The sequence below is a fragment of the Callospermophilus lateralis genome, chromosome 11 (genome assembly GCF_048772815.1).
Source record: "Callospermophilus lateralis isolate mCalLat2 chromosome 11, mCalLat2.hap1, whole genome shotgun sequence".
Taxonomy (NCBI): domain Eukaryota; kingdom Metazoa; phylum Chordata; class Mammalia; order Rodentia; family Sciuridae; genus Callospermophilus; species Callospermophilus lateralis.
In genome coordinates this window covers 1,847,411-1,860,826 of record NC_135315.1, presented here as the reverse complement: position 1 = coordinate 1,860,826, position 13,416 = coordinate 1,847,411, and the positions used below count along the sequence as shown (strand labels likewise).

The window sequence follows — 13,416 nt, the reverse complement described above, 5'->3', positions numbered from 1 at the left end:
GGCTGGGTCAACAAGACTGAGTCTCCTCCTGCCACCTGAGAAACTGTTGGGCATCATAGCCAAGAGCCTGGCACCATCACCATGGGCCAGTTAGACAACCTCCCTGTACCTCAGTGTCCTCATTCAATCCAAGGGGCCTAGAGCATTAAAATGAGTTTGTATACCCAAAGGGCTTAGGATGGGACTCTGGCATGTTCACAGTCAGATCACTGCTCACAAACACCAGTGGCCAGGGAGAGCTCAGCTTACCACCAAGGTACTGTAACCTTTAATACTTGTCACCATGTCCTGGAGGCCTGGGCCTGTGGTGTATGTGAACATGCACGCATGTATGGCATGCTCAGAGGCATGCATGTGGGGTGTGTTAAATCGCCAGATGCACTTTTTTTTATATTTCTTTTATTGTTACATTATAATTGTACATAATGGTGAGGTTTGTTGTTGAATGTTTCCACATGCACACAATATGATGATATAATTTGGCCAGTATCACTCTCCTGCCCTTCCCCGCCATACTCCTTTCCTCTATTCTACTGATCTCCCTCTGATTTTCCTGAGAACACCACACCACCACCACCTTTCTTTTCCCTTTTCCTCCCTAGAGTTCACATATGAGAGAAAATATATGATCTCCTGAGATTTGGTTCACCCACTGGGAACCAGGGTGCTTAACATAACATTATCCAGTTCCATCCATTTTCCTGTAAATAACCTAATTTCATTCTTCTTTGTGACTGAATAAAACTTCGTTGTGTATATATGCCATATTTTCTTTATCCATTTATTCCTACTCAGGCTTGTTCTCAGTCTTGATTCATGTGGTACATCATTGCTATCCTTTCCCTTTTAGACTGTAGCTGAAATCTGAGTCTCTTGCAAACAACATTAGGTCTTGTTTTTTAATCTATTCTGCCAGGCAGTGTCTTTTAGTTGGAGAGTTGAACACTGGTGTTCAATATTTTTATAGGCAGAAGTTTATTCCTGCCATTTTAGTTTATTTCTAATGTTTAGTAAAATAAACATTTCTCATCTGCTTGGCTACTCTTCTTCAATGGAAATCTGTCCATTTGTGAGCTCTGGAGTTTGTTTTTTATTTCTTCTTTAAGTTCTGTAGTGCTGGCTTAGGAGTGAGGAATTCTCTTGGTTTCTGCTTAACTTGGAAGAGTTTTATTTCTTCTTCGGTTTTGAAGGATAGTTTTGCTGGATATAGTAGTCTTGGTTAGCAGTTATTTTCTTTCAGGATTTAGAACACACCATTCCAAGCCCTCCCAGATCATATTAGAGTTTGTGCTGAGAAATCACAAGTGATCCTGATTGGCTCGCCTCTAAATGTGTCCTGATTTGTTTTTTTTCTTGAGGCTTTTAAAATTGCATTTTAATTATAATGTGTCATGGAGAGAGGTTTTTGTTTGTTTCTTTGTTCTAATCTTGTCTGTGTCTATTTGAGGTTCTGCATGCATTCTAAAGTGTTAGAATTTTTTTTTTTTTAAAGAGAGAGGTGAGAGAGAGACAGACAGACAGAAAGAATTTTTAATATTTATTTCTTATTTTTTGGCGGACACAACATCTTTGTTTGTATGTGGTGCTGAGGATCGAACCCGGGCCGCACGCATGCCAGGCAAGCGCGCTACCGCTTGAGCCACATCCCCAGCCCCGTGCATGCATTCTATATCTGGATGTTCATTTTATTCTCAAGGTTTGGGAATTTTTATATTATTTCCTGGGGAAGTTATCCATGCTATTAGCCTGCATCTCACAATGCTTTTCCATTTTGTTGATTCTTCTTACATTTGGTCTCTTAATGTCCCAGAATTCTTGTATAGTCTGATCATGGTTACTTATTTTCCTTTCTTTGGTACTGTGTGATGTTCAAGGCTGGCCACTTTGTCTTCCAGTTCTAAAACCCTGTCTTCAGCATGGTCTGCTGTATTAAAGAGACTTTCAACTGAACATTTTATTTGATTTATTGTGTCTTTTGTTTTCAAGATTTCTATTTGGTTCTTTGTCAATATCTCCATCTCCTTATTAAGTTTCTCATTCATATCCTGTAATGACTTAATTCATTCAGTTGTTTTCCTATAATCTCTTAGAATTCATTGATTAGTTTTATAATCATCATTTTGAGTTCTTTATCTGGTATTTCATCCATTTTGGTATCTTTGGGTTCGGTTGCTGTTAAATTATGAACTTCAGGAGGTATCATGTTACCTTGTTTTTTATATTTCTTGTATCCCTGTGTTGGGTTTTATGCATCTGTTGGGATGGATTTATCTTCCACTCTTATGTGTGAGCCTTTTTATGGCATGGCCTTCTCTTGCCAAAGTGTGTTAGAGTGATATAGATTAAAATCCCTCGTTGTGCCAGGCATGCCTATAATCCCGGCAGCTCAAGAGGCTGAGGCAACATGATTGTGAGTTTAAAGCCAGCCTCAGCAACTTAGTGAGATCCTGTCTCTAATAAAATATAAAAAAGGGCTGAGAATGTGGGTCAGTGATCAAGCACTCTTGTGTGGGGTCATTGTGTGGGGTCAACAGCCTTTGTGTAATTCTGGTTTTGCTCTTGGCATGGATGTCTGTAAGTAGGACCAATGGGCACCCTGTAGCTCTTCCTGCTTGGGGCCTGACTATTAGTTTGGGTATTTGTCTCTTCTCTTCTTTGTATTAAAGTATAGCTGAAGTTTCAGAGTGGCCAATTTGTGTGCGGAGCAAAGTGTGCTATCTTTTGACTGAGTTTAGGTCAACAACAGAGTCTCTACCCTGTGAACTTGTGGTGTCCCTGTAGGTTCCCAGCACCTCACAGAATAGGGCAAAACAAACAATAGCAAATATCAATGCTAATAATATACAGCATTAAAATAACTATCCTGTGTCTACTGTGACCTCTACAGCACTAATTATCATGAAAACAGGAAGGTGGGGTCAGCGGTTGCCAAGAGCAAAATAGCAAATAACCATGAACTCATCTGGCATTGAAGAAACAGCAGGTCCCAACTCTGCCGTCCACAGTACTAATAACCACACCGTGAATAGTGGGGGCAGGAGTGTGTAAACAGAACAGTTCTAAAAGATGGTAGAACACAGTTCATTAAGAGAAAAGAAAACGTGATGGAGAGGTAGCAGAAAGTTTAGAAGGTTCAATGTGAACAGAGAAAGCAGAAGAGCGACAGCTAGTGAGGGCTGTAAATGAGGAAAAAAACTAAAGTGAGTAAAGGGGAGGAAAGGACAAGAGATCTGATTGTTAGAGGGACAAGAAAGGAGACAAACAGAAACACACCAAAATAAACAACAGGAAAAAAAAGAAAAAAGGATTCTTAATGAAAACTGAAAGAATTGTCCCTACGGAGCTTGCCGACGCTGTCGATGACATGGATGGTCACTGCGTTTGCCAACGGTCTTTTTTCCCATTTCTTCTTGGCTCCTAGAAGTGGTTCTCCCACAGCTTGAATCCCAAGCCACCCAGCAACAGATGCAGTCTTCCTCTAACCGCCATCTTAAATCCACCCACTCTCCTCCCCAGTGGTCTCGGTGCACCCCAAGACTGGAACGACCAGGTGCCCCGAGGGGCAAAGGTGCAACTTGTGCAGTCAGGGGAAGAAATAAAGAAGGTCCACATGCTCCTGCCCTTTTCAATGCTTTACACTCAAATCACTCAGTCCAATTCCACTCTATAGGTTCTTTTTTTGTTTTTTAATTGTAGATGAACACAATACCTTTATTTTGTTTATTTATTTTTATGTGGTGCTGAGGATGAAACCTCAAGGCAAGTGCTCTATCACTCAGCCCCAGCCCCTCTATAGGTTCTTAATCAAGAAAAGTGACAATCCTTAATGCTGGGCACTGCAATAGACAGAATCAATTCAGAGCAAGCAATTCTAAGTTAATTCTTGCAAACACACTTAATCATGACAGACTCGTGACAGACATTCCCTCTGCATGCCAGCTCAAGTGCCAGATCAAAAGTCTCAAGCCTTAGGCCAGAAGTCCAGCAGATGCGTGGTCACTCAGGCCACAGTGATCAGGTCAGGAAGCAATGGAGGCAGGCTTCTCCTGGGGTGCAGCTGACGGCCAGATGAGGAGAGGGTCCTAAGGAGAAGTTGTTGTTCTCACCAGGGTCCAGATGTGGCCGTAGAGCTTGAGAGCGGTGAGGACGATGCAGAGGAGCGGGCCAACAACGAGAAGAGTTGGGGTGTCAGGTCCTCCTCGGGCTCTCCGGCATGTGGGCGTTGTGTCGGCTGGCTGGGTGTGTTCATTTGCTCCACCACTTATGCTCAATTTCGGGGTTTCTACTCGCCCTTGCAATCCCTATGAGCCGTTACCAGGTTTCTCGGTGACATCTTTCATTCTGGGGTCAAGCCATCTGGTCTGGTGGTTTCCGCCCTTATCTCTCACCTCTTCCTTTATCAAGGTGAAGGCAAATGTCGGTGACTTCATTCTGAGTTTTATCAGGGTTGTGGAAAGTGACTTATTTTATCAGGCTGTGCCTGATGTCAATATTGGAGGGCTCCGTAGGTATGCCTGGTAGGGACTTGCAGTTTTATTTTAAAGTGGAGTTACTTAGGCCAAGGCCCTCCTTACACTGAGTCAAGGGCCTTTGAAGAGGACCTCCCTGACCTTTTTGTCTTAGATTGCTCCCCCGTTTTTTGCCTTTTTTTTTGGTAACATTTTACTGTAAAAAGTTTCAAGATGGAGCAGAGTTGGAAGAACTCTGTAGCGAGCATCCACCTCCACCTCGGAGTCCACCCACACTGCCCTCTCACACATGTTTCTGCCTGTCTACCGCCTTCTGCAGTGAGCACCCACCCCCACCACCGAGTCCACCCACACTGCCCTCACGTATCCATCTGCCTGTGGGCTGCAGTTGGTACATCTTTTCACGTACTGCAAACTGCCCTGAGCCCTGGCTGCTCCATGCCCTTGGCTCCCCCGTGTGCCAGGTGTATGCCCATAGGCTCCCAAACAAAGGCCTGCCTGCCCACCTTCCACAGGTCTGGGCAGGGACAACGTCTTGTCATAGTCACGAGCCTCCCCTAGAGGCTGCCCCACCCTCCAGCCCAGCCAGAGCAGCCCAAGGACCTCGGCTCCTGCAGGAAGGACAGGGCCTTTGCTGCTGACGGGCATTTGGAAAGCCTCACAAGGTCTTGGCTTTTTGTGCTCTGGGCGGCTTCCTCTGTGTTTGCAGGAGATCGGAACTCTCTGCCCCCCACAGGAGAGGTCCCTCCGTTGGCATGTGTGCTCCACTTGGGCGGAACTCTTCTTTCCAGTGCCAGGCATATTTGCCAAGGACCTTTTCAAGAATCTTGCTACATCATTTCTGGAATCAAGATTCTGCTTTGGGGAATAATTTCACCAAATTGGGATGGTGGGGAAGGGAGGGGCGCAAAGCGTTAACGTTTCAAGTGAAGGTAGAGCCAGGGTAATTGGCTGTTCTTTGTGCTTCGGGCTCCACTGTACTCGGGCCTGCACTGTGAGGGCCACCACAGGAACTCGAGGTGCCCCCTGGAGGTGGAAGGGACAGTTGTTCCACCTGCAGCAAGAGCCACAGCTACACCTGTAGGCCCCCATGCTAATGGGAGGTGGCCAGACTCGACCTCACTTTGTGTGGCTCTAACTCTTGGCCCACAGAAGCAGGCAGGATGTGGCCACCCAGGAAGGCTGCTGTGGCAGGGGCTGGGGGCCCAGGGGTTGCTCGTGTGCTGCTACTTGATTTTGATGCTGCTTATACAAGCATATTCAACTGGTAAAAATCCATCAACCTCTATGTTTAAGATACCTACAACTTTCTAAATGTATGTATGAAAATAAAACTTTAAAAAGGGCTAGTGCTGGTCCACTTCACTGTGACCCTTCTGCCTCAGGCTCTGAGTCTCTGGACCACAGGCGTGGCCACAGGGCCCAGCTGGGCCCTCTCTTTCCCATCTCCAGGCTCTCACAAATCCTGCAGCTCCACCTTGTCTCTGGGCTGGAGCGCTGCTGTGTCCCTCCCCTGTGTGGTCAGAGCCACAGAGTGAGTGCTCTGTCGACCCGTCAGGGTGCTGGTGGGGCCAGGGTCCCTAACTCATGCCTCTGCTCATCCCACAGCACAGCCCCTTCTTCGCTGAGCAGCTGACTGCGTTCCAGGTGTGGCTCACCATGGGCGTGGAGAACCGGAGTCCCCCTGAGCAGCTGCCCATCGTTCTACAGGTGAGTGGCTTCAGACCAGGCCCGGCTATAAGGCATCTGATCACAGAAGCAAGCCAAAGCCCAGAGTCCCCAAGGGCTGGTTTACCTCGGCTGCCTGCGTGTCCCATGATAGCGGTTGGAACACCAGCCCTCTGTGGTGGCTGTGCTCTGGGCCAGATGGTGCATAAATCACACAGATCCAATCAGAAGACCCGGGAGCTGATTGCACATTTATTCCCAACGGGCTTTCCTAGTAAAGTCATTGAATTCCTTCCCCCACCCCCAAGTAAAGATAAATCTGAGGTGGAGTCGCCGCCCTCCCCTCCCATTGGCACTTCAGGAATTGATGAAGTGCTGGTGCCAGCAAGCTGCACTCCACCCAGGCTCCCGCAGCAACCCCCCCACCCCCCGCCTCTGTGGAAGCCAAGGTGTGTGGATTAGTCCTGTGAGGAGAGGTGGATGCACGGCAGATTACAGATGTGCCCCTACTTTTTTTTTTTTGGTACTGGGGTTGAACTCAGGGACACTTGACCCCTGAGCCACATCCCCAGCCCTATTTTGGATTTTATTTAGAGACAGGGTCTCACTGAGTTGCTTAGCACCTTGCTTTTACAGAGGCTGGCTCTGAACTCACGATCCTCCTGCCTCAGCCTCTCAAGCTGCTGGGATTACAGGCGTGGCCACCGCGCTCTGCCATGATGTGTCGCTACAGATGTTCCTGTGAACTTCTTTAGCTGGAGCAACACGGGCCCTGGAAGCCACCAGCTTTCCTTTGTCTGTGGGTCTGTCAGTGTTTTGCTATAAGAAATAGACACTTTCTGAGTGAGCCTTTGAGAGGCCAGTCACTTATACGGCCTGTGTCACACTCACAGTAGATTGTTACCCACTCAAGCAGGATATCAGATTGTTTTGGTTTATTTGTTTTTGCAATGCGGGGGGTTGAACAGAGGTGCTCTACCACTGGACTGCATCTCTATCCTTTTTTATTAATTCTGATACATAGTGTCACTAAATTTCTAAGGCTGGCTCAAACTTGGGATCCTCCTTCCTCTGCTCCTGAGTCATTGGCACTACAGGTGTGCATCACCACACCCAGTTGGGAGATGAGTTTTGGGTGTCCAGCCAGCTGATTTTTTGGTTAAAAAAATAGGATAGGGTGGGAATACTGGGATTTATCACAATAGTGATATTAGAAAGATTTCTCCAAGCTCTTGTCTCAGCATGTATCTACTGGGTCCTGGTTGGGAGAAGCTGTTCTACTCAAGGATGCAGAATTGGCTGTACCCATTCCTGTCAACACAGACACCAAGGTCTAATCACAATATTTTTTGTAATCAGGGTACAGCGTTTGGATCTGGGGGGAAGCTGTGGTGATTGTCTGGGGGGTTGTGCCAGCACAGGACAGGGAGGAGGTCCCTCCCGTGTCCAGGTAAATCCCAGGCCCTCCAGGTGGAAGAGCACTGTTCCCCCAGGGGGGCTCAAGTCATGGTGCCACCGCCAGGCAGGGCCATGTCATGGACTACCTGTGCAGGGACGTCCACCTCCCTCCTTCTTACTAAAGCTGCTAACCCCACGTAATGGGCAGCATAGTCCGTCTTCACTGGACCAAAGCTTCCCTGAGTGGCTCCCACTTCTACAAGGTCATTTAAAACAGGCACAGGTTTCTCTCTGTCATGCTGTGGAACACGGCAGCCCTCCCTTCTCTCGAATCTGCTCTGCCCTGCATCAGCCAGCTTTGGGGGTTTGAGAGATTATTCACCTGGCACAAAATGCGATTTCTCCTCATTTAGGACTTTACCCTGAGAGTGCCAGCCAGTAAAAAAGAGTTGGAAGGGTCCTATGTAAATGTGGTAAAATGTAGCAATTGTCTGTTTGCGCTGGCATTACCAACCAGTGGGCAACAAAGAACTGTGTGTCATGTTTCACTGTAGATATTTTTGGTGCATTTTGTATATTATCACTGCTTTTTTTCTGACGTTATAAAAAAAGAAAGCAAAAATAATTACTGTTCCCCTTGAAATAATTACTGTTCCCCTTTTGTGCTTTTAGATTAGTTTAAGACCACCCTGGGCTAGCAAGGTGACCTATAAACAAAAAAGGAAACAAATTTTCAAAACAAAACAAAAAATGCAGCAGTAACAATAACAAAACAGAGCTGGATCTCCAGTGGAGGCCAGTGTCCTCATTGAATGGGAACAGGAAGTGGCCAGTATAGGTACCAGGCAGGCGGAGGGTGGCCATGTTGGTTGTGTTGCTCCCCGTTGCCCTTGCTCTTACTCCTGCAGTGCAGTGGGGCGATGGTGGCCCTTCCCAAAGCGGGGGCTCCGTGCCAAGTGTGTGAAACCCAGTTCTTTGGGTTTGCCAAATAACCCTCTTATAAATGGCCTTCTATTGACTTTTTTTCCTAATGTTCCATTTACAATCATGTCCCTCAGAGACAGAGAGGGCCTCTGGAGCCAACCCTGATGCCAAGAGAGGGGAAATGGCATCTCTCTGTGATAATTTAGGCACGCAGAGCAGCAGGCTCTTCATCACTGGGAAGCCTCTCCCCTAGGCCCTGCCAGCCAGGATCAATGGTAAACTTTAACTAAGGAGGAAGCGAGGAAGAAGGTGGGAGCGCCTGAGGCCGGCTTCGTTCACCCAGCTGGTCACTTCCCCTTTGTTATTTGCCGGAGCCCACACCCTGTCATCTATAAATTTTCCTCTAGTGCCTTGGCAAGTCGGGCATTCTTAACTCAGGGAAGAGCTTTCTAATACAGACTACTTGTTTATCAGATCCCCGCTACTTTTCCCATAAGCCAGAGCAAATTTTTTCCACCTACACCTCAGAGAAATCAGCTGATGGGCATCCAGGGTCCAGTGAGAGGTTTCAAAGGCCCACAGATAATAGGTCAACATGGAAATACCACCCTTCCAGCCAGCCTCTGTCCCTTCTGTACCTTTCAAACTGCAGGTCAGCTGAGGTTGGGGAGAAAGGCGTTGCTTGTTCTTGAGGGCAGTTTTCTCCCCTCATCATTGCTGACCTCGGTCATCTTGTGCGGAGCTCTGGAATCCCACAACATTGCAACTCCATGGTGTACTGGGTCTTCTGGCACTGCAACCTGCCTGGGGCTTACCATTCCTGTCTGCCTCCTCCCCAGGTGGCAGGTGAGCAGAGATGGCCCAGGTGAAAGAATGAAGGTCAATATTGCAGAAAAGGAGGGCAGAGTGATTTCATAGGGTAAAACTTTTGTACTTCTACATGGACCTTGGGAATCAGAGTGAGCATTTCACGAGAACTCTGTTCTCAATGTACCATTTTATTTCAAATAAATATTGGGTCTGAAAGAACAGGGTTATTAGGTGACAGCAGGGTGCTGTCATCACGCACACTCTGCACACACGTGTGCTCACATGCCTGTGCATTGACATGCGATGCCCCACAGCAGTGCTGCTTCCTGGAGTCCCAGGCACACCGCCTGCCAGGCTGTGCCAGAACCTGAGCACTGACTCTGTACACCTGGCCGGTGGAGTTGGGCTGCCTCAGCAAGCTCTGCTTTACCTGGTCTTCAGATAGCCACTCTTGGTCCTCAGTCTGACTTGCCATGGAGGAGAAGAAAACCCCAGCAATGCCTCTGTTGACTGTCACTTATCTCTGTGATTTCCATGCTTCCTGGGCTAGCCTGAAACAGGTCCTGGGGATTAAACCCAAGGGCATTTAACCACTGGGCCACATCCCCAGCCCTTTTTATTTTTTGTAAAACAAGGCCTCACTAAGTTGCTGAGGCTGGCTTTGAATTTGGGCTCCTCCTGCCTCAGGCTCCTGAGTCCCTGGGATGGCAGGCGTGGCCACCGCTTCTGGCTTGGGTTTTTTGTTGTTGTTGTTTGTTTGTTTGTTTGTTTGTTTTTTTAAAGTACAAATACAGACCAAAGGAGCCACTCTATATTTTGTAACTAATTTTGATTTCTGTTTGGATTTATTTTTTTTAAATATATGAATCAACAGAAGAAAGAAAAGATATAATGTTTGAACAACAAAAAAAATACCATTTTTCCCAATACTTTTCATTGATGTTTATTTCCAAATAAGCATACATCGTGCAGCACAGACTCCTGTGTTGCCCAAGGACTTCAGATACCACAGCTGGCCAGAAGTGGGCTGGCAAGAACTTACCATGTGCATCAGCACCTCGGGCAGTTCTTCCCAGCATAGGACGCACAATGTCAAGGACGTGCCAAGTGGTCTGCCCCCTCCCCCGGCTGCCCACCTCAGACCAGCCACCTGCCCTTCCCCAAATGCCTTCATCTTTCTCAGCTTCCTGCTGGAACCCTGTAATCCCTGCACATCACCCTCCAGGATATGGCTGCAACCTTCTAGCTGGGAGGGAAACCCTTCCAAAACCCCCAACTAGCTCAGACCTCTACTTATGTACGTGTGTTGACAGCACTGCCCACCACCCTCATGCGCAGTGAGCAAGGCTATTAATGCTTGTCTCCAAGGCTAAGTGACTGACTTCCAGGGATCCTAACTGTCCCTGCTCACCGCCCCACTGCCCAGCATGGTATCTGCACAAAGCAAGTGCCCCATAACACTAACTGGATGACAGCACATCAGAGGACAGAGATGCTGTGGGTCTGAGGGACTTGGTACACATGTCCTCCAGCATAGACACCATGAAGGAAAAAATCATTATAAATGACTCAACTTGGAGCTGTCCCTTGCAGCCTCTGCCCATGCTAGTGCATGCCACAGAGCTCCCATCACCTGCCAAGTGGCCAGCTGTGGACTTAAGGCAGATGTAACCCCAGAACAGTGACAGGGAGACAGTGCTTATGTGGGGTTTTCAGATACCTTGTCCTGAGTGAGGAATCAGTCTCCATCAGGACCTCAGGTGTCTAACAGCTTTGTGGCACACCAAGATAAGTGTTCAAGGTAATGTATGTGCTGACGAGTCTTAAGAAGGTGAAGTAAAATGTTCCAAGTTAAAAAAATAAATGTAGAATTGGAAATGTAGCACCATGTTAGAGTTCTTGACTGGCATGCATAAGGCCCTGAATCAAAGATTATTTTTTTTTAAAAGTAAAGAATTTGACCTGGGTGTGGTGACACATGCCTATAATCCCAGCAACTTGGGAGGCTGAGGCAGGAGGATCTCAAGTTCAAGGCCAGCCTGGGCAACTTAACCTGTCTCAAAAAATAAAAATGGCTGGGATACAGTTCAGTGGCAGAGCACTTGCCTAGCATGTGCAAAGCCTTGGGTGTCCTAGTACTGCAAAAAAAAAAAAAAGAGAGAGAGAGAGAGAAAAGTAAAACTTTGATATAACAGAAAATACATACAAAATAAATGGCAAAGGGCACTCTCTTTTCATTTACCAAGAACTGTTTATCACTAGGAAAAAGTCAAACATTTAGGACTACAGTTATGGCTCAATGGTAGAGTGCTTTCATAGCATGTGTAAGGCACTGGGTTCAATCCCCAGCACCACATAAAAATAAATAAATAAAATAAAGGTATTGCATCCATCTACAACTTTAAAAAAAAATAAAAAGAAAAATAGAAAAATAAAGGTATGCATGACTGCTTTACTAGAGAAATAACCTATGAAAGTAATTTTACTAGTTGTGAAAAAATTTCAGCTTCAAAGAACAGTTTCACCTACCATATTGTCTTAGAGTAATAGCAATAATAATAATTTGGGTTAGCCCCAGCTTTAATCACTTAGTTTCATGAGGCCCTTGTGGGAGGGTGTTGTGTTGTCCTTGTTTTATAAATTGCCAAATTGGTCTCTGAGGTCAAGTGCCTTCCCAGGGCCACAGCCCCGTGAGCTGGTACTGCTTGTGTGGAGGGCAGGTGGCCCCCCTGGCAAGTGTCTTAAGTGTATCCTAGGGGAGAAGCTCCTGTGGGTGTGCAGAGTCGTGCTGGTTAGGAGATTCATCACAGCATCATTTATAACAACATTTTATGATAATTTAAATATCTAGCAGTGGGAAATCATTTTTAGAAGCTCACGTTTGTTCATATAAATTAAATGCTGTGCTTCCGTTTCAAATGACTTGGCAAGTCATGTCCAAGGCTGTGGAGCCATGACCACAGTGTGTTCAGTTTAAGGAAGAGACATGGATATAGATATATATAACGTGTTATCCAGTTTGGGATCAGTCAGGGATGTGTGTGGGTCTAAGACAAATGTTTAGCAGTTGATAAACCACAGTGCCACCACTGAGTTACCTTTTCAAGTGCAGTTGAAGTGTTCTGCTATTTTCTACAGTGAGCATATTTAACCCATGAAGAAGAAATAGAGAGTGTTTTCTTAACCTAGGAGTGTGAATTGTGGAGGATAGAAGGAACCAGCAGACAGATGGAAAGACAGGCTCCTGCTCGGAGCCACAGTCAGAGGCAGAGGCAGAGGCTTCCGGGGAAACAATGGAACAGTCTTGCCGTGATGCCCTTCTGTTCTTATCTTTCCAGGTGCTGCTAAGTCAAGTGCACCGGCTGAGAGCCTTGGACTTGCTGGGAAGATTTTTGGACTTGGGTCCCTGGGCCGTAAGCCTGGTGCGTGCTGACTGCCTTCCTTGGGCCCAGGGCTGGGGGAGGGTGGAGATCAGCTTCCACGTGACAGTCTGAACTTAGCTAGTGTTCTGGAAGGTGCCCCAGCCACATGATTTAGAGTGCATGTCCTCTGCGGGATATCCAGGAAATCCTGAGGCCTTGGAGACCACCTCCCATTTCTGCACAGCTTTTAGCAGCACCATGTTGGGTCTTTTGTTTCTGCTTTGCCCTTGTTCCCATCTGATGTTAGACTCAGTGCTGAGGGAGGAAGTGTTGCTGGTGGGGCACTTCTCAGGAGGCCTGCCTGCCATTGCCAAGAGGCAGGGAGCCACAGAGCTGCACGCATCCCTCTCAGGAAGTCTCTGAATGCTCATCACTGCCTTTTCATATTATTTTAGGCACAGTTCTGAAGTGCTTTTCTGGTTACTCATTCTATAGCAGAGTAGAAATGGCCATTTAAAGCAGAAGAGATTGGCATGAATAGAATCAAGAAATGATCTGTTTTTGGTTTTCTTTTTCAACAAATATATCACAAGGGAAATTTTTACATTAAAAGAGATTCAACATGTATACTAAAAAGAACAAATTTAAAAATATGTAATGAAGAGAGATTCAAGAGACCTATCACCCAAGTTGGGCACCGTGGCACACACTTGTAATACCAGAGATTCCTCAGGCTGAGGCAGGAGGATTGCAAGTTCATGGCTAGCCTGGGAAATTTAGGGCCT

At 46.6% G+C, this 13,416-nt stretch overlaps 1 protein-coding gene across 2 annotated transcripts in view; it reads left to right on the top strand.

Moving 5' to 3' along the window:
• Rptor (regulatory associated protein of MTOR complex 1) overlaps window positions 1-13,416 on the top strand; it is a 337,753-nt gene that overhangs the window by 244,123 nt on the left and 80,214 nt on the right. For both annotated transcript variants that reach the window (XM_076869269.2, XM_076869270.2), the window contains 2 exons: window positions 6,078-6,179; window positions 12,608-12,691. In XM_076869269.2, coding sequence (XP_076725384.2) covers window positions 6,078-6,179; window positions 12,608-12,691 — 186 coding nt within the window. The remainder of the gene's footprint in view (window positions 1-6,077; window positions 6,180-12,607; window positions 12,692-13,416) is intronic.